At 44.1% G+C, this 25,101-nt stretch overlaps 1 protein-coding gene across 2 annotated transcripts in view; it reads left to right on the top strand.

The window, feature by feature from the left end:
• Positions 1–2,132: 2,132 nt before the first annotated feature.
• The window catches only part of MYH13 (myosin heavy chain 13), a 48,561-nt gene continuing 25,592 nt past the window's right edge, over positions 2,133–25,101 (top strand). For both annotated transcript variants that reach the window (XM_020888533.2, XM_020888532.2), the window contains exons 1-17: positions 2,133–2,336; positions 4,637–4,780; positions 4,885–5,041; positions 5,964–5,991; positions 6,434–6,545; positions 7,537–7,629; positions 9,352–9,415; positions 9,500–9,598; positions 9,703–9,806; positions 15,867–16,005; positions 17,875–17,993; positions 18,669–18,818; positions 18,937–19,107; positions 21,076–21,385; positions 22,271–22,344; positions 22,440–22,527; positions 24,847–24,964. In XM_020888533.2, the coding sequence (XP_020744192.1) occupies positions 2,133–2,336; positions 4,637–4,780; positions 4,885–5,041; positions 5,964–5,991; positions 6,434–6,545; positions 7,537–7,629; positions 9,352–9,415; positions 9,500–9,598; positions 9,703–9,806; positions 15,867–16,005; positions 17,875–17,993; positions 18,669–18,818; positions 18,937–19,107; positions 21,076–21,385; positions 22,271–22,344; positions 22,440–22,527; positions 24,847–24,964 (2,174 nt within the window). The remainder of the gene's footprint in view (positions 2,337–4,636; positions 4,781–4,884; positions 5,042–5,963; positions 5,992–6,433; positions 6,546–7,536; positions 7,630–9,351; positions 9,416–9,499; positions 9,599–9,702; positions 9,807–15,866; positions 16,006–17,874; positions 17,994–18,668; positions 18,819–18,936; positions 19,108–21,075; positions 21,386–22,270; positions 22,345–22,439; positions 22,528–24,846; positions 24,965–25,101) is intronic.

The following is a 25,101-nucleotide window of genomic DNA, read 5'->3' as shown; positions in this document are numbered from 1 at the left end:
TTTATGGGATGTAAAATCATTCATGGCATTGTAGATTTTGATAGAATAAGGTAATAAACTTTAAAATAAACATATCACTATTAAAATTAAGAAATAGTTGCCTAAATCACTTTGTGTATGACCATTGGGACTATGCCATGGTTTTAGAAAAGCAAAATAATGTTTCCAAACATCACTGTGTTTGAGGCCCCTGGAAAAAATTCGGTTTCCTCAGTGCCAACCACAGAGATGCTGTGGCAGGTGATTTTGATATGGATCAACTTCCAACACTTTGGGCACCAGGCTGAAGTCAAGCAGCCTGATGAGATTTCTTCATGCCCTGGTGCAACCATTCTCAAAATGTGACCCATGGGGACTTCCCTGGTGTCCCAGTGGTTAAGAGTCTGCCTGCCAATGTAGTAGACATGGGTTAGATCCCTGGTCCAGGAAGGTCCCACAACTGCAGAACAACTAAACCCACACACCGCAACTACCGAGTCGAGCTCTGGGGTCCATGTGCCGCTACTACTGAAGGCCAAGCACTCCACAACAAGGGAAGCCACCGCAATGAGAATGGCAGCTAGGGAAAGGCACTCACACAGCAACAAAGACACATCATGGCCAATTAATTAATTTTTAAAAAAGAAAAAAGTGACCCATGGATCCTTGGAGATCCCTAAGAACTTTTCAAGAGGTATATGAGGTCAAAAAAATTTTAATATAATACCCAGACACCATTTGTCTTCTTCACTGTGTGGACTTAATGAAGCAAAAGCAAGGATGTATAAAAGTTCTAGTGCTTTATTACAAGTCAAGACATGGCACCAAGCTGTGCTAGCAGTCATAGCAATCTTCACTGCCATATACTGACACTAAAAGAAAAAATTTTTTTAATTTAAAAAGCCAACTTCATTGAAAAAATGACACATTTTGCAGAAGTGGAAATTATTGGTTTTGTTACATCTCAAGTTTACCCACGTCTTTATAATATTCTATGTAATGGAACGGGAAGTCCGCGCGAAAAGCTCTCCAGCTGCACACTGGTCTCTGAGGGTTGTCTTGAGGGAAAGCACATGTGCAGTTGTCTCAGTTGCAAGATGAACCGGCCACTTGATTCATGAAGCATCATTTTTACTGGAAAGAATGACTAGTGGACAAACTAGGTTTCCCAGACTGGGATATTTGGTAGACATTTTCTCAAAGAACAATGAAATGTGCTTATCCTTTCAAGGAAAACAAGAGACAGTATTTGTTACTAATGATAGAACTGAGCTTTCAAGCAAAAATTAAAATTTTGGAAGACTTGTGTCCATTAGCTTGACAATGTTCTAATATCTGAATTTCCTAATAAGATCAGTGCTGATACTAATGATTGTGATTTTTTTATATTGTGTAATGAAATATGTTGATATTTGGAAGTGTTATAGAATTCAGTGGACAAGATTTCTCAAATGATCAATGTATGATGTTTATACATAGGTAAAAGTTTCATTCAAAGTTCAACACAGACCAACAGATTATAAGGTAACAGGTACCAACTGTTTGTTGATGTGGTTTCAGATTCTATGCTGCAACTAGCCTTTAAGAAATTACCATAGAAACTATCATGTGTAAGTTTTAGTATAGTATCTAAAAAGAATATCCACAATCATTTGAAAGGACAATAAAAAAACTCTTTCCTTTTCCAAAGTACATAATTGTGATAATTTCTACCAAGAATTATCAACATTCCAGTCATTCTTCTCAGACACCTTTAAGATTTGGGAATGACACAGAGATCATGAGGCTCAAATATGATGAGGAATTAAGGAAGCATTTTCTGAGTTCTCTTTTATTGGGCTCAGCTTAGATTCCTCTAATTGATTCAGACTTCTACACCTGGAGCTGGACTTAGAGCTGCTCCAAAATCAACACTCAGAGTTGAAAGCAACCCCTCGAAATTTTTTCTTGGAGTAAAATATCCCCTTTATCTTACCCCCACTTGCCTGCTCTAGGCCCCTAAACCTGGGCCTAGATTCCGCAGGAACTGGGTTAATCCCAGGAGCTTTTGAATCTGGCCCCTCTTTGAATGGAGGTAATAGGCTGGGCCCCTCAGAGTCAAGAGCCCTTTAGCCCCCACCTCAGCAGCCCTGGTCTCCCCAGCCCCTGCAGCCATGAGTTCTGATGCGGAAATGGCCATTTTCGGAGAAGCAGCTCCCTACCTGCGGAAATCGGAGAAGGAAAGAATCGAGGCTCAGAACCGCCCATTCGACTCCAAGAAAGCCTGCTTTGCAGTGGATGATAAGGAATTGTACGTGAAGGGTATGATCCAGGGCAGGGAAAACGACAAAGTCACAGTCAAGACCCTCGATGACCGGGTAAGTGTTGATCTCAGATATTCTTGCTAACGTGGGCATCCTCCTTTAGTTTATCCTCTGCAGTAGAATATGAGAAATTGCTTGCTGATCCACAGCAACCTGATAACAGAACAAGACTTCCATTGATCTACTTTATGGTGACATCGCAGGTGAAAGCTGCCTTGGCACACACCTTTGCTCCTGTCTCTTTCTTTCTCCAAGGACTGGAGCTTTGCGAGTTTTTGTGATGTTTGCTCTGGGGAAAGGGGAAGGTGGTGGTGAAAGAGGTTGGACTATTGAAGGGAGAGATGGATGAAGACTGCTGCTGGATGGGTGAATATTCCACACAGAACTCTCTAGGCTGCAGTGTGACTTGGGGAGCTCCAGAGGCAATGCCTGGTTTACTACAGAGAATTACAGAGCACCGTCAGGGTGGCTCAGAGGGCAAAGGATCTGCCTGAAGTAAAGGAGACCCAGGTTCAATCCCTGGACTGAGAAGATCCCCTGGAGAAGGGAACGGCTACCCACTCAGTATTCTTGCCTGGAGAATTCCATAAAGAAGAGCCTGGCAAGCACATGTATCCGTGGGGTTACACAGAGTCAGACATGACTGAGTGACTAACACTTTCACTATTCAGTTCAGTACTTACTGGACACCTACCACATCTAGGTCACAGTGTCCATCACTTTGCAAAGATGAGAAAATCTCAGTAACCATTTCCTCAAAGTTTATCATCTAGGATAGGTATCAACAGTACATGACAGGTACGAATCACAGTTCACAAATTACTATTATTGTTGTTATCATTGTTGTTCTTTGACTTAACCTCTGATGTTAGTCTCTGTAAATAGGGCCAGAAATAAATTTTCTTGAGTTACTACCGGGGTCCACTTCCGAGAGTTGTGCCACATTTTCAGTAATACCATACTGGGTCTCACTGTCCCCCTAAAGGATCTGCTAAGAAGCAAGCCCTGAATCTTCATGACTCACAGATTTTTCCATCTCCCTTGTGCTACCTTGGGTGTCTCTCTCTTTAGTATAGGGCAGTGGGGCAGAAGGGCCTAATTTCCTCTAGAGATGTGGCCTTTACCAGCAAATCTCCTTTTTTCAGTAAAACCCTCAAAGCTCTTCTAAGGATATAGGCTTATGGCAAAGACTAGAAAGGCTTACTGGTTGTTTCACTTTTATGCACTAGTTTCTACCTTTCCTGAGTAATGGAGTGCCAGCTGTATGCTTAAAAGGAGGGAAAAACAGAGAAGGGAAAATTAAGTATTAGTCTCAAAATACTGTTTGGCCATGGACCATACTCCAAGTCCAAATGTTTGAACTATTAGAGCAGAGGTGCAAGGAATTCTGGAAGCTTGAAAAGACAGGGGAAAGCAGACAGGTCATGGATAAGGTAGCACCTAAGAAGAGCTTTGATGGAGAAGGCAATGGCACCCCACTCCAATACGCTTGCCTGAAAAATCCCATGGACGGAGGAGCCTGGTAGACTGCAGTCCATGGGGTCGCTAAGAGTTGGACACAACTGAGCAACTTCACTTTCACTTTTCACTTTCATGCATTGGAGAAGGAAATGGCAACCCACTCCAGTGTTCTTGCCTGGAGAATCCCAGGGACAGGGGAACCTGGTGGGCTGCCGTCTATGGGGTCGCAGAGAGTCAGACTGAAGTGAGTTAGCAGCAGCAGCAGCAGCAAGAAGAGCTTTGAAGGTAGTTAGACATAATTTCAATGTAGATATTCCAGACAAAGGGACCCATGTGAATAGAGGTATTGAGGTGGAGATGCACAAAATATGCTGGAAGAGTCCTTTCCAGTATTCCAAGCTTGATCTCACTGTAGCACTCACAGCAAATGGGGTAAACAGAGACAAGCTGCTCTGGCCTTGGCCATCCTGAGTACCCTCTGGCCACCCTGAGGTTGAAGGGCTCTACAGCTTTGCACAGGTGTAACCCACTCCTGGCGCAGAATGATACACTGACTTGGGGACATCAGACCAGAGCTGGTTACACAGTTTGACCAGACTTAGATTCAACAAGAATAGCTATTTACATGTAAATCCATGGCTGATTCATGTCAATGTATGACAAAAACCACTACAATATTGCAAAGTAATTAGCCTCCAACTAATAAAAATAAATGAAGAAAAAAAAAGAATAGGTATTTAAAGACCATCTCTGGGCACAGACATGATCCATGACGTTATCCATGGTAACGGGGTCATCGCACCACAATACCTCACCATTTTCTCCACACTGGTAGCATGGATACTGAGCATCAGCTCTCCCACTCATCACCTGCCTTTCCTCTCAATATCCAGACACTCACTCTCAACAGTGAACAGGTGTTCCCCATGAACCCTCCCAAGTTCGACAAGATCGAGGACATGGCCATGATGACGCACCTGCACGAACCCGCCGTGCTCTACAACCTCAAAGAGCGTTATGCGGCCTGGATGATCTATGTGAGTCTGTTCTCATGGCCCCTGTTCAGGCAGGCGGTTAACATTCTGAAAACAAGTATTAGTGTCCTCATGAAACAATTGTATTCCTTTTTTTTACGGTGCAGACATATTCAGGTCTCTTCTGTGTCACCGTCAACCCCTACAAGTGGCTGCCTGTGTACAACCCCGAGGTGGTGGCGGCCTACCGGGGCAAAAAGCGCCAGGAAGCCCCGCCCCACATCTTCTCCATCTCTGACAATGCCTATCAGTTCATGCTGACTGGTAATTTCTTTTTCATTATGTATTTATTTTTGCCTGTGCTGGGTCTTCACTGCTGCACACTGGCTTTCCCTAGTTGCTGCAAGCAGGGGTCATCCTCTAGTTGTGGTGCTCAGGCTTCTCATTACAGAGCTTTCTCACCTACTCCAGTATGATTGCATCTTTAAAGAAATCTGCAATGACCCCATTTCCAAAAATGGTCACATTTTGAGGTATTAAGGGTTAGGACCTCAACCTATGAATTTCGCAATTCGACCTATTATAAATGGAAAACATTGTCACTTTTCACAAGTAAAAGGAAAAGGTAAAAGAAAAATGCAGTCACAACAAATAAGCATCCATAAATCTAATTATTAATAAAAGCTATGGCTTCTTACAAGTTCTGAGTCTGAGACTTGCGTTTCTGTTGTTGCTATTGTTGTTAAAAAGGGAGATAAGAAAGTGCTAGCGAGGAGATAAAGATTTATGAATGTGAAGAACTTTCACACCACGGGACTCACTGTTCACGTCCCATACTGCCCACATTACACATCTTACGTTTGGGAAATCTGCACAATAGTCTCAAAGAAGATTCTGTATGTTTAGTCGCTCAGACATGTCCAACTTTTTGCAACCCCATGGACTGTAGCCTGCCAGGCTCCTCTGTCCATGGGATTTCCCTGGCAAGAATACTGGAGTGGGTTGCCAACCCAAGGAGCAAACCCACCTCTCCTGCTTGGCAGGTGGATTCTTTACTGCTAAGCCACTGGGGAAGCCCTAAAGATTAGATATACCCAAATCATCACACCACTAGTTATGGCAAACTCAGAACTGGAACTCAGGGGCTCTACCCACCCCTACCCACCCCCACCCGGTGTTGCCTTATTTGTACATCCCGCCTATTGGTTGGTCATTGATTCTGTTCTGCTTCCCTCTGTATTTCTAGATCGAGACAACCAGTCCATCCTCATCACGTGAGTAACCCATGTCTGCTCTAGGATGACTTGGAAGAGGGCCATCCATCCCTTCCACTCTCCTTTATCTCACTTATTTAAAAAAAAAACATATTTTATTCCAGTATAGTTGATTTACAATGTTGTGTTAACTTCTCCTGTACATCAATGTGATTCAGGTATATATGTGTATTTATTCTTATATATACAATTCTTATATATGTAGTTGTATATATACAATATATTTTCATATTCTTTTCCATCATGGTTCATCACATATTGAATATAGTCCCCTGTGCTGTACAGTAGGACCCAGTTGCTTATCCATCCTACATATAATAGCTTACATCTTCTAATCCAAAGCTTCCAGTCCATCCATCTTTCATCTCCCCTCTCCTATTGGGCCTCTTTCCACTCACGGGTCTGTTCTCTATGTCTGCATATCTCACTTTTAAATCAACAGTGGAGAATCCGGGGCTGGGAAGACGGTGAACACCAAGCGTGTCATCCAGTACTTTGCAACAATTGCAGTCACTGGGGACAAGAAGAAGGAACAGCAGCCAGGCAAGATGCAGGTGAGCAGCCTCCTGCGCCTGGGAGGCTTCTGCAATCAGTACAAGTGCAATCTTGGGTGAGCGCTAGGTGTTTGCAGGGCTCTGTGCTCAGCAGAGCTGCACAGTAAGAGGTCTTGCCTGGTGGAGTACTTAGGGGACAAGACAAGAAATGGCTCCACCTCGTGAACTCAAGCTCTAGCACACGCCCCATCAGCAACAGCCCAATGACCTTGACCATCTCCACATCTTCCTCTGGAGAAGGAGTGGAGGCCAGAGGCTGTCAAAGGATTGCTCGGCTCCCAGCCCAGAATTTCTGCTTGAAATTCCTATCTCACCTTCACAGTCCTAACAGGTTGCATTTCTCTCACGTTTCCACTCTTCATACTGCTGGTCTAGGGATCACACTTTGAGAACCACTGGGCTGGACAATAGTTTCCAGAGAGACAGAAAGATAAGCAATCATGTATGGAAGGGGGAGGGTGAAAACTCTCCTTTCCATAAGAGGATTTTTAAATAATAATTCTCATGAAATATTTTATGCAACTTAAAAATATTTCTGAGAACCACTGTTTCTATCATATGGGTCACTTTTGTTGCTCACAGTCTAAATTCTACTTCTGAACCTAAATATCTACATAAATGGGTCCTGGTGTAAGAAATAACACAGATACATACTCTAAAAATCTGTATTTTATAATGAAATGTTGTCAGAGAAAAAAGGCAGTCTAGGAAATTGAGATGGAGTGGATAGTACTCCAAACAGGAATCTGGTGTGGGCCAGAAGTCACTGTGATGCTGTGCTAAGACCCCCTCTAGGATGAGATCCTTGAAGCCTCCTTCAGTAGAGTAGAGATGGGCTTCTGGGTACTTCCACATTCTGCACCGGCCACCAGCCTGGACTGTGTGACATCTCTCCCTAATATCTTCCCAGAGCAAGCCTACTTTTGAGTCACCAAGAAATTACTTCAGAAGATGTCCAAAGTCCTCCCTTTTCCTCTTCTCTTATCTTTAGGGAACCCTGGAAGATCAGATCATCCAGGCCAATCCCCTCCTGGAGGCTTTTGGAAATGCCAAGACTGTGAGGAATGACAACTCCTCAAGATTTGTAAGACTCATTCCAACTGTCAACAGCCCCCAGAAACCAAACCCTCTCCTCCAGTGCTGGGTGTAAAAAAATGGCCACACAAACTAGGATATTCCTGGCCTCGTCTACCGGGGCTTCCCAGGTGGCATTAGTAGTAAAGAATCCACCTGACAATGCAGAAGACATAAGAGAAGTGGGTTCGATCCCTGGGTTGGCAAGATCCCCTGGAGGAAGGCAGAGCGACCCACTCCAGTATGCTTTCCTGGAGAATCTCATGAACAGAGGAGCATGGCAGGCTACAGTCCATGGGGGTCACAAACAGTCAGACACAGCTGAAGCTACTTAGCACGCACATACATGCACAAGAGCATCCTGAAGTCACAATGATTCAAATTCCACAAGTACAGAGCAATTTCTTTATGCAAAAATTGGTCTTTAGGAGTGGAATCATTTTAAAATGCAGAAGTTCTTTGAGCAACATCCACTGACTTACTAGCCATGAAGACCTTAGTGTGAAGTTCGTTAGCAGAATTGACCTCCTCTAAGTCAAGAGGAGGAAAAACCTGGTGAAGGCAGCAGAGCTCAAAAATTGGGAAAAAGTTTAAGTTGAAGGCTATGTCCCGTCCTTCAACATTTCACTTAGGATTAGCTCAACCGAAGAGGCATTTACCTCCGACATTGGCAAATAAACAAATATCCAGTCTTCTATCTAATTTCACTGGCCAATAGAGCAAGTGCCCAGAGGCACTTCCATTAAGTGGCTAAAACTCCTGAGAACCCAACACATAATTCACATAAACCTTGGCTGATCCTTCATTAGCTCTGCTTTAGGCTTCATTCGGAGAATACTGAGAATATCACTGAGCAGATTCCAGAGTCTGCGGGTGAACAAGCAAGGCAGTATTTTTGCCCTTGAATCTGCTCACAGAATGGTAGACACAAATTAAATGAATAGTGTAAGGAGGGAATATACACACACATACATATGCATACATACACACACACATATATATACTATATGTAATTTCACTTCTGACTACCCCAAACTGAGTGAACCCAGGTTCTGAGTGGGTCTTTAGGGAGCCAGCTCCTCCTGGGAGCTAGGTTTGCCTATAGTAAACAGTAAGGGAATATGAGGCAAGAAATCTCAGAAGTAGCACCCAGGGGCAAAAAAGAAGTCAGTTAGTCCAACCAGGTTATCAATGCAAAGATGTTATTGAGAGTTTGAGCAAGACAGAGACCAAGGAGACAGTCAGGTGAGAGGTGGTCCCAAGAGAGTTGAGAGGGATCTCACAGGCATCCTCAGAGCTAAGGGGACAGAGCCGTGGGCTTTGGGCAGAGCTATCTGAAACTTGGCTGAGCTGGTGTGGGGACTGGATGCCAAGCAAGTGGAGAGAAGGAAGTCCTCAGGCTTCTGGCATCACTCTTGCTGACCCTACATGCCCCACCCTCCACAGTCACATCTAACAGAGGCCACGATAGTACCATGCAAATAGAATAGCCTCATGTCAGTCGCTCAGCCGTTCTCTTCACGACCCCTTGGACTGTAGCCTATCAGGCTCCTCTGTCCATGGAATTCTCCAGGCAAGAATACTGGAGTGGGTAACCCTTCCCTTCTACAAGGGATCTTCCTGACCCAGGTATCAAACCCAAGTCTCCCGCATTGAAGACAGATTCTTTACTGTCTGAGCCCCCAGGGAAGCCCAGAATAACCATGGTGTTCGTCAATCTGTCGTTGGACAGGGAAAGTTCATTCGGATTCACTTTGGAGCCACAGGAAAGCTGGCGTCAGCAGACATTGAAACCTGTGAGTCCAAACAAACACCTTGAATTTGGCCCCAAGGTCATCTCCTGGGGAACATAAAAATCACATTGCTTTTCATTACCTTAGATCTCTTAGAAAAATCCAGGGTGACATTTCAATTATCCAGTGAGAGAAGCTATCATATTTTTTATCAAATCATGTCAAACAAGAAGCCAGAACTCATCGGTAAGTTTCCTTGGTTACCATTCTCATCTTCCAACCCAGTCTCATTGGAAAAATCCCAGAGTCAATTTTGCATAAGATGCTAAAGGGATCTTCCTGCTCCACAGACCTGCTTCTCATTTCAACCAACCCCTTTGACTTCCCCTTCGTGAGCCAGGGAGAGGTCACCGTGGCCAGTATTGATGACAGTGAGGAGCTGTTGGCCACTGATGTAAGTATTCTGTGTGTTTATTTACTTTAAATGAGGAATTGCTGAATTTATGAACTGGGAGGCATCCATGATCTCACAAAGAAGCTGGGACAGAAGGATGCTTAGTGATAAGACCCAAGATCTTGGAGAATTTGTACAGATGGCACCCCGCCCCCACTCCAGAAAACTCCAGAAATGGGAATAACAGAAAGTTCTCCAAAACAGGCCTTCAGTTCCATTCTGCAGCCTTTCAGGGTATAACATTTGCATGGGTAATGGATAAGATATTGGTCAAAGTCTTCAGGATACAAGACCATCTACATGGTTCTTTAAGAAAATCTAGAAAATACAGAAAAGTCTAAAGCAGGGAAATTCAGCCCCACTCTGCAGTAGCTGCCCCATTCCCCCGTCTACCTGCCCTCAGGCTCACAGGAAGCACCTCTGGCCTCTGGCCTTTAGCCCTGGGGAGCATCTTCAGAGTCAATTATAACTAAGTTCTTTGAGCACTTACATGTGCTAGCAACTGAAAAAAGAGCTTTGCCTGCATCATGTCCTTTAAGCATCAACAAACCTCTAGGATTGGCCCCACTGTTGCCCCCATTTCATAAAGATAGAAGCTGAGTCTTGGGGGAAAAAACTCACAATTTGCCTGAAGACCATTTGTAAACAACTGTCTGAACCCAGGTCTGCCTAACCCTGAACTTACATTTTTAACTAAAATATATCTCAGTGCAGTTCATCTCTACCCCTGGGTGGCTCCACCCTCTCAGAAGCTGTAAGACTTTTGGAGAAGGGTCTCATCTAATACCCCCAGGGGCCCTGTTCAGGGCCCAGCTCCCTGGTCTTCATTTTCTGCTATTTCCAGGTGATGCTGATTGTTTTAAGGCAAGGAGAAAATGCTCATGATCAAATAAACTTCAGTTAACGTCAGTCTGGCTATTGTATATTTTTAACCAGGTTTCTTCCCCAGGTTTCTCCAGCCTTTACCACTTGGGGAGGAAGGTTAGTGACTGACGCAAGGCCTCTCGGCACCCCGTCACCTCCCAAAAGTCCCTCCTGTTGGTGTTGGCCACTCAGTCTTGTCCTCCTCTTTACGATCCCATGAACTGTAGCCCACCAGGCTCCTCTATCCATACGATTTTCCAGGCAAGAATACTGGAGTGGGTGGCCATTCCCTTTTTCAGGTGATCTTCCTGACCCAGGGATCAAACCTGGGGCTCCTGCATTGCAGGTGGATTCTTTACTGTCTGCGCCACCAGAGAAGCCAAGGCCCTGCTAAGGAATTCTAAAAATTCCCAAAGTAATATCTTGGGTCCCACAGGTGACCCCAGCTGTCAGGGGCTGCTGTTGCTCCCCACTCCCAAGGAGAGTCTTCAGGGCAGTGGTTTACCTATGGCCAGAACGGAGGGGGACAGGTGTCTCCAAGAGACTACATTCTCCAGTAATGCTTTCACCGGTGTCCTTTTAGCTTTTAGCAAAAGTTCTTTTTCTCTTTATCTGTAGCCACCCACTCCTAGGACACAGACATGTGCCAGCTGAGATGGGACATGGATTCCAGGGCCGCAGACTCTCCCCTCCCTCAGTTTCTGATGCAGACTCTCCCTCCCTCACAAGGGGGTGCCACCCTGGAGCACCTCCCTCTGCAATACCATCCTACTGACACAGACCGACCTGGTCTGTACCATCAGCTCCCCAGACACATCCAGCCCTGTTTCAAATCCATCCCTGCACATTGCTGCAAACTCTCTTAGAATCTCAGTTCTTCACCTGGTTCAGTTCAGCTCAGTTCAGTCGCTCAGTCGTGTCCTGCTCTTTGAAACCCCATGGACTGCAGCACGCCAGGCATCCCTCTCGGTCACCAACTCCCAGAGCTTGCTCAAACTCATGTCCATTGAGTCGGTGATGCCATCCAGCCATCTCATCCTCTGTCGACCCCTTCTCCTCTTGCCTTCAATTTTTCCCAGCATCAGGGTCTTTTCAAATGAGTCAGTTCTTCACATCAGGTGGCCAATATTGGAGCTTCAGCTTCAACATCAGTTGTTCCAATGAATATTCAGGACTGATTTCCTTTAGGATTGACTGGTTGGATCCCCTGTAGTCCAAAGGACTCTCAAGAGTCTTTGCCAACACCACAGTTCAAAAGCATCAATTCTTCAGCACTAGCTTTCTTTGTAGTCCAACTCTCACATCCATATATGACTACTGGAAAAACCATAGCTTTGACTAGATGAACCTTTGTTGGCAAAGTAATGTCTCTGCTTTTTAATAAGCCTTCTAGGTTGGTCATAACTTTTCTTCCAAGGGGCAAGTGTCTTATAATTTCATGGCTGCAATCACCATCTGCAGTGATTTTGGAGCCCAAAAAAATAAAGTCTGACACTGTTTCCATTGTTTCCTCATCTATTTGCCGTGAAGTGATGGGACCATATGCCATGATCTTAGTTTTCTGAATGTTGAGCTTTAAGCCAACTTTTTCACTCTCCTCTTTCACTTTTATCAAGAGGCTCTTTAGTTCTTCACTTTCTGCCATAAGGGTGGTGTCATCTGCATATCTGAGGTTATTGATATTTCTCCCAGTAATCTTGATTCCAGCTTGCGCTTCACCCAGCCCAGTGTTTCTCATGATGTGCTCTGCAAATAAATTAAATAAGCAGGGTGACAATGTACAGCCTTGATGTACTCCTTTTCCTATTTGGAACCAGTCTTTTGTTCCATGTCCAGTTCTAACTGTTGCTTCCTGACCTGCATACAGTTTTCTCAGGAGGCAAGTCAGGTGGTTTGGTATATCCATCTCTTGAAGAATTTTCCACAGTTTGTTGTGATCCACACAGTCAAAGACTTTGGCATAGTCAATAAAGCAGAATAGATGTTTTTTGGAACTCTCTCACTTTTTCAATGATCCAGTGGATATTGGCAATTTGATCTCTGCTTCCTCTGCCTTTTCTAAAACCAACTTGAACATCTGGAAGTTCACAGTTCATGCACTGTTGAAGCCTGGCTTGGAGAATTTTGAGCATTACTTTACTAGCATGTGAGATGAGTGTAATTGTGTGGTAGTTTGAGCATTCTTTGGCATTGCCTTTCTTAGGGATTTGAATGAAAACTGACATTTTCCAGTCCTGTTCTCAGCCACTGCTGAGTTTTCCAAATTTGCTGACATATTGGGTGCAGTACTTTCACAGCATCATCTTTTAGGATTTGAAATAGCTCAACTAGAATTCTATCACCTCCACTAGCTTTGTTCATAGGGATGCTTCCTAATGCCCACTTGATTTCACTTTTCAGGATGTCTGCCTCTAGGTGAGTGATCACACCATCATGATTATCTGGGTCATGAAGATCTTTTTTGTATAGCTCTTCTGTGTATTCTTGCCACCTCGTCTTAATATCTTCTGCTTCTGTTAGGTCCATACCATTTCTGTCCTTTATTGTGCCCATCTTTGCATGAAATGTTCCCTTGGTATCTCTAATTTTCTTGAAAAGATCTCTAGTCTTTCCCATTCTATTGTTTTCCCCTATTTCTTTGCATTAATCACTGAGGAAGGCTTTATCTTGCTATTCCTTAGAACTCTGCATTCAAATGGGTGTATCTTTCCTTTTCTCTTTTGCCTGTCACTTCTCTTGTTTTCACAGTTATTTGTAAGGGCTTGTCAGACAACCATTTTGCTTTTTTGCATTTCTTTTTCTTGGGGATGGTCTTGATCACTGCTTCCTGTACAATGTCAGAACCTCCACCCATAGTTATTCAGGCACTCTGTCTATCAGATCTAATCCCTTGAATATATTTGTCTCTTCCACTGTATAATCATAAGGGATTTGATTTGGGTCATACCTGAGTGGTCTAATGGTTTTCTCTACTTTCTTCATTTTAAGTCTGAATTTGGCAATAAGGAGTTCATGATCTGAGCCACAATCAGCTCCCAGTCTTGTTTTTGCTGACTATATAGAGCTTCTCCATCTTTGGCTGCAAAGAATATAATCAATCTGATTTCAGTGTTGACCATCTGGTGATGTCCATGTGTAGAGTCTTCTCTTGTGTTGTTGGAAGAGGGTGTTTGCTATGACCAGTGTGTTCTCTTGGCAGAACTCTATTAGCCTTTACCCTGCTTCATTCTATATTCCAAGGCCAAATTTGCCTGTTACTCCAGGTATCTCTTGACTTCCTACTTTTGCATTCCAGTCCCCTATAAGGAAAAGGACATCTTTTTTGAGTGTTATTTCTAGAAGGCCTTGTAGGTCTTCATAGAACCATTCAACTTCAGGTTCTTCAGCATTACTGGTCGGGGCATAGCCTTGGATTACTGTGATATTGAATGGTTTGCCTTGGAAATGAACAGAGATCATTCTATCCTTTTTGAGTTTGCATCCAAGTACTGCATTTTGGACTCTTCTGTTGACTATGAGAGATACTCCATTTCTTCTAAGGGATTCTTGCCCACAGTAGTAGATATAATGGTCATCTGAGTTAAATTCACCCATTCCAGTCCATTTTAGTTTGCTGATTCCTGAAATGTCAACGTTCACTCTTGCCATCTCCTGTTTGACCACTTCCAATTTACCTTGATTCATGGACCTAACATTCCAGGTTCCTACGCAATGTTGCTCTTTATAGCATCAGACTGTACTTCCATCACCAGTCACATCCACAAATGAGTGTTGTTTTTGCTTTGGCTCCATCTCTTCATTCTTTCTGGAGTTATTTCTCAACTGATCTCCAGTAGCATATTGGGCCGCTGTTCATGGGCTTCTCAAGGCAAGAATACTGAAGTGGTTTGCCATTCTCTTCTCCAGTGGACCACATTTTGTCAGAACTCCCCACCATGACCCGTCCATTTTGGGTGGCCCCTACACGGCATGGCTCATAGTTTCATTGAGTTAGACAAGGCTGTGGTCCATGTGATCAGATTGGTTAGTTTTCTGTGATTGTGGCTTTCAATCTGTCTGCCCTCTGATGGAGAAGGAAAAGAGGCTTATGGAAGTTTCCTGATGGGAGAGACTGACTGAGGGGGAAACTGGGTCTTCACCTGGAAATCTGGAAAAATCTGTGCACCTATAACGTTTTCATAGGGACTTAATGAGATAACATAGGGATGGTATTGTTCACTTTAAAAATAGTCACAGCCTAAAATGTTGAGAGTTATGTTTTATTCAGCAGGAATTTTTAGGACTTCAAGCCCAGGAGGCAGCATCTCAGATAACCTGAGACAACTGCTCCAAGGAGGCCGGGGGGTGGGGTGGGGTGGGGTGGGTGTGGTGGGGGGGGGGTGATGGGGGAGTTTGAGGGGGGGTGTCAGGTTATAGAGAAGCTTTGCAACAAAGGTCAGGTAGTCTGAACATGAAAAGATGATTGTTAATTAAAGAAAAGCAGATATCCAAAGTTAAGGGATGTAGGGCTTTTCTATGTATGGGAAGATGCAAGAGTCTGGACTCACTGAAGTCATTCCTTTCATATGCACCTCAGCTCTCTGGAGCCAGTATCCAGTATTTTCACATTCTGAGTTTCCTTCGGGCTCACAGGCTCATGAAAGAGGGCTGCAATCTCTGATGGCTGTGATATCTTTTGCTTACTGATACCACAGGAAATATTCCATTTATCAGTGCCTAGTGCCCTCCCTAGCTTCTTTCGCATTTGAAAAATTGTATCCTCCCTTCCAGTTCTAATATTCTATGATGCCATGTCATTGCTATTCTGAACAACACTGTAATTCCTAGATGGCAACGCCAAGCTCACACGCTCCTGGATAGCATCCATGAACCTGCCTCCTCCCCGAGTCACACAATCATTCCCAATGGCCTCGTCCAGAAAACAGCCCCAAATCTATGCACACTGGAACAGGACTCAAGTCAGTGCTCACTGGATGGAAGCAAACAGATAATTCACATTTTCTTCCTATAATCTCCACCCCCACACACAAACACGTTCAATGAAAGAAATGGGTTTTAACCCATAACTTACCATACGCCACCTGTCATCCACTTATTGGGGTAATGCCATCTCTTGTGCTCTACAAATGCCGGGAAAGAGCTGCACTGGGATCCCTGAGGTCTTCTGTAGCAGCTGTCCTTCTCTCTAATTCCCAGAATGCCATTGACATCCTGGGCTTCAGCTCAGAGGAGAAGGTCGGGATCTACAAGCTGACAGGCGCCGTGATGCACTACGGGAACATGAAGTTCAAGCAGAAGCAGCGGGAGGAGCAGGCAGAGCCGGATGGCACGGAAGGTACCACACATGGGAAGGGGATGAGGTTCAACTCTCCACCTGGTTCACATGTGGACTGGGTCATGGGAGATAAACGCAGCATTCATCTCAAGAGCTGCTCTTGGAAAACTGTACAGACTGAATTTGGGTTGTCCTTGTGGTTACTGTCACTGTCCTCCGCTTGACAAATGAAAAGACCGAGGCATAAAGAGGGATTCCCAGGTGGTGCGGTGGTAAAAGAATCCATCTGCTAATGAGGCAAAAGAGAAGCAGGTTCGATCCCTGGGTCAGGAAGATCCCCTGGAGAAGGAAATGGCAACCCACTCCAATATTCTTGCCTGGAAAATTCGATGGACAGAGGAGCCTGGAGGGCTACAGTTCATGGGTCTCAGAGTCGGACACAACTGAGCATGGACACACAAAGGCACAAAGCCCGAATTTGAACCCAGGCTCTTTGCCACCAAACTATTCCACATCTCTTGGAGACGAGACAGGTGAACCATTTTGAAGGTAAAACAAGCAGACTTGGTGCCTGTCTCAACATAGCATATCAGGGGTGAAAAAAATAATGTATCATCCCAAGCTTTAACCAGAAAAATAATGGTAGGATCCAGGTAAATGAGCAAAAGGAGAAGGGATAATTTGAGTGAAGAGTAAAACACTCAGCTGGTCACTTAGTAAGTCCTTAACAAACACTGCCCTGAGTTTTTATTAATGTGACTCCCCAACCAGCTCCAAGCAAGGAGGAGCTTGGGAAGCAGCATGCCTCTACTTCTCAATGAGCTCAAGGCAAGCGGCCAGGCCCATTCCAAAGTCCACCGAACTAGTGAACTTTGTGAAATTGCCAGTGTTCAACTGAACTTGACCATCTCCCAGTACTGGCAGGCAAGGCTTTGTGCTTCTCTCTCAAGTATCTGCACGGCACCTTGAGCTTCCCTGGCAGCTCAGACAGTGAAGAATCTGCCTGCAAAGCAGGAGGCCCGGGTTCGATCCCTGAGTTGGGAAGATCACCTAGAGAAGAGAATGGCAACCCACTCCAGTATTCTTGCCTGGAGAATTCCATGGACAGAGGAGCCTGATGGGCTACAGTCTATGGGGCTGTAAAGAGTCAAACACAACTGATGATTAACACTTGTAGAAATTAGGAATGTGTTCAACTTAAATTAATTATCCAAATGGTGCTTCCTTTACTTATACACCATGTTGTTGTATTATCAGATTCCAACAGTATTAAGTAGCTATGTGGTTTTTTTTTTTTCCATTTATTTTTATTAGTTGGAGGCTAATTACTTTACATCATTACAGTAGTTTTTGTCATACATTGAAATGAATTAGCCATGGATTTACATGTATTCCCCCCCTCCCACCTCCCTCTCCACCCGATCCCTCTGGGTCTTCCCAGTGCACCAGGCCCGAGCACTTGTCTCATGTATCCAACCTGGGCTGGTGATCTGTTTCACCCTAGATAATATATATGTTTCAATGCTGTTCTCTTGAAACATCCCACCCTCGCCTTCTCCCAGAGTCCACAAGTCTGTTCTATACATCCGAGTCTCTTTTTCTGTTTTGCATATAGGGTTATCGTTACCATCTTTCTAAAGAAATTACTAGAGCTATGTGTTTTTTTAATGACATTTAAATTTCAAGTTTGTTAAAATTGACCTATTACTAAAGACTATCTATTATAGAAAGCAAAATGAAAGTTCTTGAAAACCCAGGACCCTGGATTATGGGGTCGAAACTCCATGAGATGAGTGCAGGCCTGGGGCTTGTAGGAAAACATAAAAACATCCAAAAGGATCATAGACAATACTTCTGGGAGGACCCAAGGCCCGACTGGATGTTTTAGCAGCTGCTGTCTGTGTGACACCAATTCTTCTTTTCCTTCAGTGGCTGATAAGGCTGGGTACCTGATGGGTCTGAATTCTGCAGAAATGCTGAAAGGCCTGTGCTGTCCAAGGGTGAAGGTTGGGAACGAATATGTCACGAAGGGGCAAAACGTCCAGCAGGTAAATGGAAATACTCTGAATCTAATCAACTCGAGTGTTTTTCTATTTTCAGTCTCATCCTGAAGTTCTTTCAGTTGCAGGGATCAGAAAAACATATGCAACTGGCTACAGCATGGAAAAGGAATTCATTCTTCGGGCTCAGGGTAACTCACTGAGCGCCTTGGTGCTATGAGGGCCTGGAATCAGGGAGTGAAGAGCCCTCTGGAGCCAGACAGCCTCCTTCTCAGGGACTCTAGACTGTCTTCTCTCTCCTGCTCTGTGTTCTCACTAGGCAGATAAGCTTTCCTTACCTCCCCTACCTGTGACCACCCCAGAGCTCCCAAGTTTACATCTTCGTGATTCCATCCTCATCCTGAGACCAACATCTTTTTGATCCCAATACCAAATTCTCAGGAGAGACACTCTGTTTAACCCAACTTGGAACAAATATCCACGTCTGGTTCAATTAGGTGTGGCCAGGGCTAGAGTCATGTGTTATATCCATCCTTGGCAGAAAACGAGCTTTGTAAATGGAATTGACCTCGTGAACTGAGAAGATGCCTTGAGACAGATGTAATGTCAGGTTAAAATGCATGAAATTGCCAGTATCCTGCTGCCTTTGACTTTCAAGACCTCCACTTTGTAGGTTTCATAAATATACTAATCTGAGGGTTGAGTGGATGATCCTTTTTCAAGGTGACCAATTCGGTGGGTGCTCTTGCCAAAGCCGTCTATGAGAAGATGTTCCTGTGGATGGTCACCCGCATCAACCAGCAGCTGGACACCAAGCAGCCCAGGCAGTACTTCATCGGGGTCTTGGACATCGCTGGCTTTGAGATCTTTGACGTGAGTTGTTTGGATCAATGACAGACCTCAAATGGCCCTTCTGCTTTGTGTCTGCTTTGTTGAATCACCCCTGGATTTTCCAGACTCACTTAAATTATTTGGTATCTAAAATACCCAGTTCAACAGCCTGGAGCAGCTGTGCATCAACTTCACCAATGAGAAACTGCAACAGTTCTTCAACCACCACATGTTCGTGCTGGAGCAGGAGGAGTACAAGAAGGAAGGCATCGAGTGGGAGTTCATTGACTTCGGGATGGACCTGGCCGCCTGCATCGAGCTCATCGAGAAGGTAAGAAACACTGTTCCCCGGGGCAGCTCCTCATTGGCTGGGCCACCGCCTCTTTGCTCTAACACTTCTCTGCTAACATGCTGGCTCCCTAAACCTATGTCCCCAGGCTCTGAACCTTCAGAGAGCTGAATTCCCAGGGCAGAAAGGGTAAATGTTTGGAAAGCTCCCAGAATCTGTTCAGACAATTAAAGAGGTATGTGAGTGATTAAGATCCAAGGGCTCAGTGATCCCCAAGAATGTGAATGAAGCTCAGGGGTGACTGGGCATTTCACACATACCTGACTTGTCCAAAGTCCCAAGGAGGAGGGACCGTGGAGCAGTGGGCTTCTTGGAGGAATGTTACTATGAAAAGAGAGGATGATATTAACTTTTTAAAAAAGAATTCCCATCACATTTTGAGCACTGGTTGTGTTGGAAGCCTGTCTTCCTAAGTTGGCTACTGAAAAACCCAGATTTTATTGCTTGAAATATTACTCATATGATATTTATGTCTATGCATGGAAGGAAATGGCAACCCACTCCAGTATTCTTGCCTGGAGAATTCCATGGACAAAGGAGCCTGGCAGGCTACTGTCCATGAGGTCGCAAAGAGTCGGACATGACTCAGCAACTATCACTCACTCACTCACTCACTCATGCAACTTTACATTTTTTGTAAATTTGTTCCTAAAAGGGGGTAAGTTGGGGGAAACATAGCTTTTTTTTTTTCCTTCCTATGTAGGAAAAAACTTAGTTTTTCCCTACTGTGCGTTTCTCTTCTATTCATTTGCTTTACTACTCACTCAGAGCACTTCATTTCTTATATTTCTGGTCACCAAACATATGGAGGTTTTTCCTCATGACAGCAAGCAATCCTCTGCAACATTAACTGGTCGTCCTACAATTTAACTCAATTCTGGCACTCTCTACCCAGAGATGCCAGGTTCAAGCAGTAGGTCCCCAGGTGTCCTACAACTTCTGAGCTAGTTGGCTACAAATCAAAGTTTCTCACAACCCTGTCCTCAGGTTTAATTAATTTACTAGAGGGGTTCACAGAGCTCAGGAAAACAGTTACATTTACCAGTTTATTAAAGGATTTGATAAAGAAAACAGATGAGGGACTTCCCTCGTGGTCCAGGGGTTAAGACTCTGTGCTTCCAATCCTCGGTACCCAGGTTTGATCCCTGGTTAGGGAACTAAGATCCCACATGCCACACATTGTGGCCAAAAAATAAAATAAAATAAAAAGTAAATAAATAATAAAAAAAAAATTTTAAGTGTACAGATGAACAGCCAGATGAAGAGACATATGGAACGAGATCTGGGAGAGTCCCAAATGCAAGCGCTTCTGTCCCCAAAGCTTGGATTGTGTCACCCTCCCAGTGTGGACATGTTTGCCAACCTGGAAGTTCTCAAAATCACCTACAACTAGGATTTTATGGAGGCTTCCTCATGTAGGCACAATCAATCATTAGCTGCATTTCCAGCCCCTCTCCCCTCTCTGGTGGATGGGGGAGGGGATGAAAATCCCAAGCTTCTCATCATGGCTTGGTCTTTCTGGTGACCAGCCCTCAGCCAGGGGCCCCCAGCCCAGAGTCACCTCAAGAGAACAACAGATGCTCTAGTACCCTTATCATTAGGACATTACAGAAGCTTTAGAAGCTCTTTGCCAGGAACCAGGGACAGAGACCAGTATATATATTTTCTACTATCTCACAAAGAGCTGCACTTACATATGTGCAATCTCATCCCATGCTTTTTTGTTCAGCAAACATTAAATAAGCACCTACTGTGCTGCTGTGCTTAATGTTAAGCACTATTCTACCATGGCACTGAGCGGACCAGCAGCCTTGCTCTCGCAGCACTGACATCCCAGTGTTCCTAGTTACACTGACAGCACCAAAGAAGCTGCCCTTGGGTCCTTCAGAAGATGGAGTCGCTGGGGATGTACTAGTGAACACTGAGGACAGTCTATTATCCTCCCTCCAGCCTATGGGCATCTTCTCCATCCTGGAAGAGGAGTGCATGTTCCCCAAGGCCACGGACACCTCCTTCAAGAACAAGCTGTATGACCAGCACCTGGGCAAGTCCAACAACTTCCAGAAGCCCAAACCTGCCAAGGGCAAGGCTGAGGCCCACTTCTCCCTGGTGCACTATGCGGGCACCGTGGACTACAACATTGCCGGCTGGCTGGACAAGAACAAGGACCCCCTGAATGAGACGGTGGTCGGGCTGTACCAGAAGTCTTCACTGAAGCTGCTCTCCTTTCTTTTTTCCAACTATGCTGGTGCAGAAGCAGGTGACATCCTTTTTTAAAATCCCCCCTTGTGGAAACTATGTAATCACAGCTCATGAAGAACCAATAATTGGACGTGAGCTTCAGGATGACTTTGATTTGTCTGTTTCTGTTTTTCTTTCTCCTACTTCTATTCTTCCTCTTCCTTAAGAGATTGAGTTCTAATCATATGACCCACAATTCTACTCCTGGGTATACATCCCTCCCCAAAAACCCACTAATTTGAAAAGATATATGCACCCAAATATTTATAGCAGCATTATTACAGTTGCCAAGGTATGGAAGCAGCCTGTGTCTATCACCAGGAAAACAGATAAAGAAGATGTGGTAATATCCTGTATGTGTGTATACACACATATATAATGGAATATTACTCAGGGCCTTAAGCTAAGAGAAATAAGTCAGATAGAGAAAGACAAATACTGTATGATATCACTGATTTGTGGAATCTTAAAAAACCAAACTCCTAGAAACAGAGATTAGATTTGTGGTTGCCAGAGGTGGGAGGTGAGAGCTGGGGAAGAATTGGGTGAAGGGGGTTAAAAGGTGCATATTTATGATTATAACATAAATAAGTTCTGTGGTTGTGATGTACAGTGTCACAACGATAGTTAATAATTCTGTATTGTATATTTGAAAGCTGCTAAGAGAGTAGATTTTAAAAGCACTCAACACAAGAAAAAAACTAATTATGGAGGTGATAGACGTTAAGTAGCAGTGATTATTTTGCAGTATATACAAATATCAAATCATCCCTTTGTACACCTTAAATTTATACAATGTTATATGTCAGTTACAGCTCAATAAAATGGGTGGGGGTGGGTAGGAAGGCCACCACTGTGTCCTCAGGACTCACCAGACATATCCCCTGTGTCTGTCTGTCTCCAGGTGACTCCGGGGCAAGCAAGAAGGGTGGGAAGAAGAAGGGCTCCTCTTTCCAGACCGTGTCTGCTGTGTTCAGGGTTTGTTTTTTCACACCTTCCACATTCAGTTGTCTTTCTGCCCAGTGAAACAGCGTTTGGAAAGGTAAATGTGCTTCTTCTGGTTTGTGCCCCAGGAAAATTTAAACAAATTGATGACCAATTTAAGAAGCACTCACCCTCACTTTGTGCGATGTCTGATTCCCAATGAGACTAAGACACCTGGTGAGTAAGAATCCACCAGAACAGGACTCCCTGAAACATGAGCAAAACTCCGTGGGAGATGTGCACACACGAGTGTGTGCATGTGTCGGCGAGTCTGTGTGCATGTGCGTGTGTGCCTCCCTGAAGACGGGGTCATGGTAGCCTTTATCTCTTTTCAGCCTATGAAATAGGGCTCCCAGATTTAGCAGATTAAAAATATGAGACCCCTCCCCATTAAATTCAAATTTCAGATAAGACAGTGAAAATTTTCTTAGTATAACTATGACCCATGCACTATTTGGATATACTTACACTGAAATAATTATTTTACTATTTCTCTGAAATTCAAGTTCAAACTGGGCATCTTTTATTTCATCTTTTATTTCTATATCCCTACTATGAAATTATTTCCAAAATACTATGTATTGGGTTGGCCAAAAAGTTTGTTCAAGTATTCCATAAGATGTTATATACGAACTCTTTGGCCAGCGCATCATCAACTCAGTGGACATAAATTTGAGCAAACTCTGGGAGATAGTGAAGGACAGAGAAGCCTGGCGTGCTGCAGTCCGTGGGGTCACAAAGAGTCGGACATGACTGGGTGACTGAACAACGACAACACATATATAGGTACACTAGATTCATAACTTTCATAAGGTTATGGAAAAAAAAACTCCCCCCTCCCCCAAAAAATTAGGAGCCACTATATTTGGCAAATAATCAACTTAGGTCTTCCATAATATAAACAGAATCAATAACAACTGTTTTCTGAGCCCACTACAGTCACATTATTATGTTATGTATTGTAACATTATTATGTTGCTGCTTATAACAGTTCACTGCAAGATGAGGGTGCTTATCTCCATTTCATAAGTGAGGAAATCGAGAAGCAGACACCAAATATATAGACATAGCACACCATGCAATGAAGTAGACCTTGAACCATCCCCAGTCTTGGATTCACAAATATTCTTGGAGTAGGGCTGAGATTCAGGGCTCATAAAGAAAAGAACAGACCATCACATACACTGTGGCTATGAGGCAGCTCACTGATCAGCCAAGCTGTTCCATCCCGAAGACTGGGCTTCTGGCATCAAGCCCTGCTTCAGCAGCATTACAGGAGAGCAGATGATGCAGGAAAACAGCCCAGCTCCACCTGTGACTGCTCAAGGGACCACAGCCGAGTCCTTTAGCTTTCTAGTCTATAAAAGGAGGATCAGATGGCATTTTATTGATTCATTCACCTAGTTACTTACTCATTTATTTACTGAGTGAAAGTGATAGTCACTCAGTTGTGTCCAACTCTTTACAGTCCCATGGACTATTGCCTGCCAGGCTCCTCTGTCCATGGGATTCTCCAGGCAAGAATACTGGAGTGGGTAGCCATTCCCTTCTCCAGGGGATCTTCCCGACCCAGGGATCAAATCCAGGTCTCCTACATTGCACGCAAATTCTTTACCCTATGAGCCACCAGGGAAACCCTATTAGTGAGCACTTACAAATGTTGACTCATTTTGTAAATATTAACCCCCTTCACCCTCCTTAGAGGGTTGTTGTGAGAATTAAATAAGCTAGTACATGCATAGCATTTAAAACAGGACCAATCATAAGAGAAAAAATTGTAACTGTGTATGGTGATGGGGGTTAACTGGACTTCTTGCAGCAATCATTTCATAATATATACAAATATGGTTGTACACCTGAAACTAATAAAATGTCATATGTGAATGATACCTCAATTTTTAAAAAATGCTAGTAGATAGCACTACAACAGTAGTTGCAGATGAATTTAAATAAACTCTGTCAGTTCATGATTGATGAGGCAGACAAAAATATGTAAGAGTGCATGCAATATAATAAATTGTATGGTCAACCTCGTCAAAATATCAAACACAGTAATGACAGAAGAGGCTTCTTCTTTGCATATTCTCATGAAACCCTTGCACCTGATTATTTACTAGGCCACCAAGGAAAATAATAAAAACAAAACAATATAGGGCCAAACACATTATGAACACTCTGCAAATGTTGGCTGTCAATTATAGTAATAATAAAAACTGTTGTTATTATGAGAATAATAATGATGAGAGACATTTCTAGATCAAGACAACTATTCTGTCCTCATCAGAGTCAAGAGCGACGAACAGGGCAAAGATTAATATTTTGGCTTTTAGTCCCATGGTTTTGGGGTGCTAGAGTCTCCCCAGAATGTTGAGATTATTTCTACTGGCACCAAACCTTCCCATTCGAGTCTGGGTATCCAAGGGTCTCATGGTGCCCAGAGCATCAGAGAAAACAGTGGAAAGGCCGCCAACAGGCCCTGGGCTCCTCTCTCTCCAGGCGTGATGGACCACCACCTGGTCCTGCACCAGCTGCGCTGTAACGGGGTCCTGGAGGGCATCCGCATCTGCAGGAAGGGCTTCCCCAGCCGGATCCTCTACGGGGACTTCAAACAGCGGTATGTCGCCTGCGTTTCCATCTCTCTCCTTTGGAGGGTACCTTCTGCATCCCCCAAAGGCACTCCTGCAGCTGGGTGTTGGGTGAGCTCCCAAGGTTTCCATAGGATTCTTCTGCTGGGGCGACAAGCCTTTGCAC

Source organism: Odocoileus virginianus, chromosome 17 (assembly GCF_023699985.2).
Source record: "Odocoileus virginianus isolate 20LAN1187 ecotype Illinois chromosome 17, Ovbor_1.2, whole genome shotgun sequence".
Taxonomy (NCBI): Eukaryota; Metazoa; Chordata; class Mammalia; order Artiodactyla; family Cervidae; genus Odocoileus; species Odocoileus virginianus.
The sequence above is the reverse complement of the archived record's forward strand: the minus strand, read 5'-3'. Positions and strand labels throughout refer to the sequence as shown.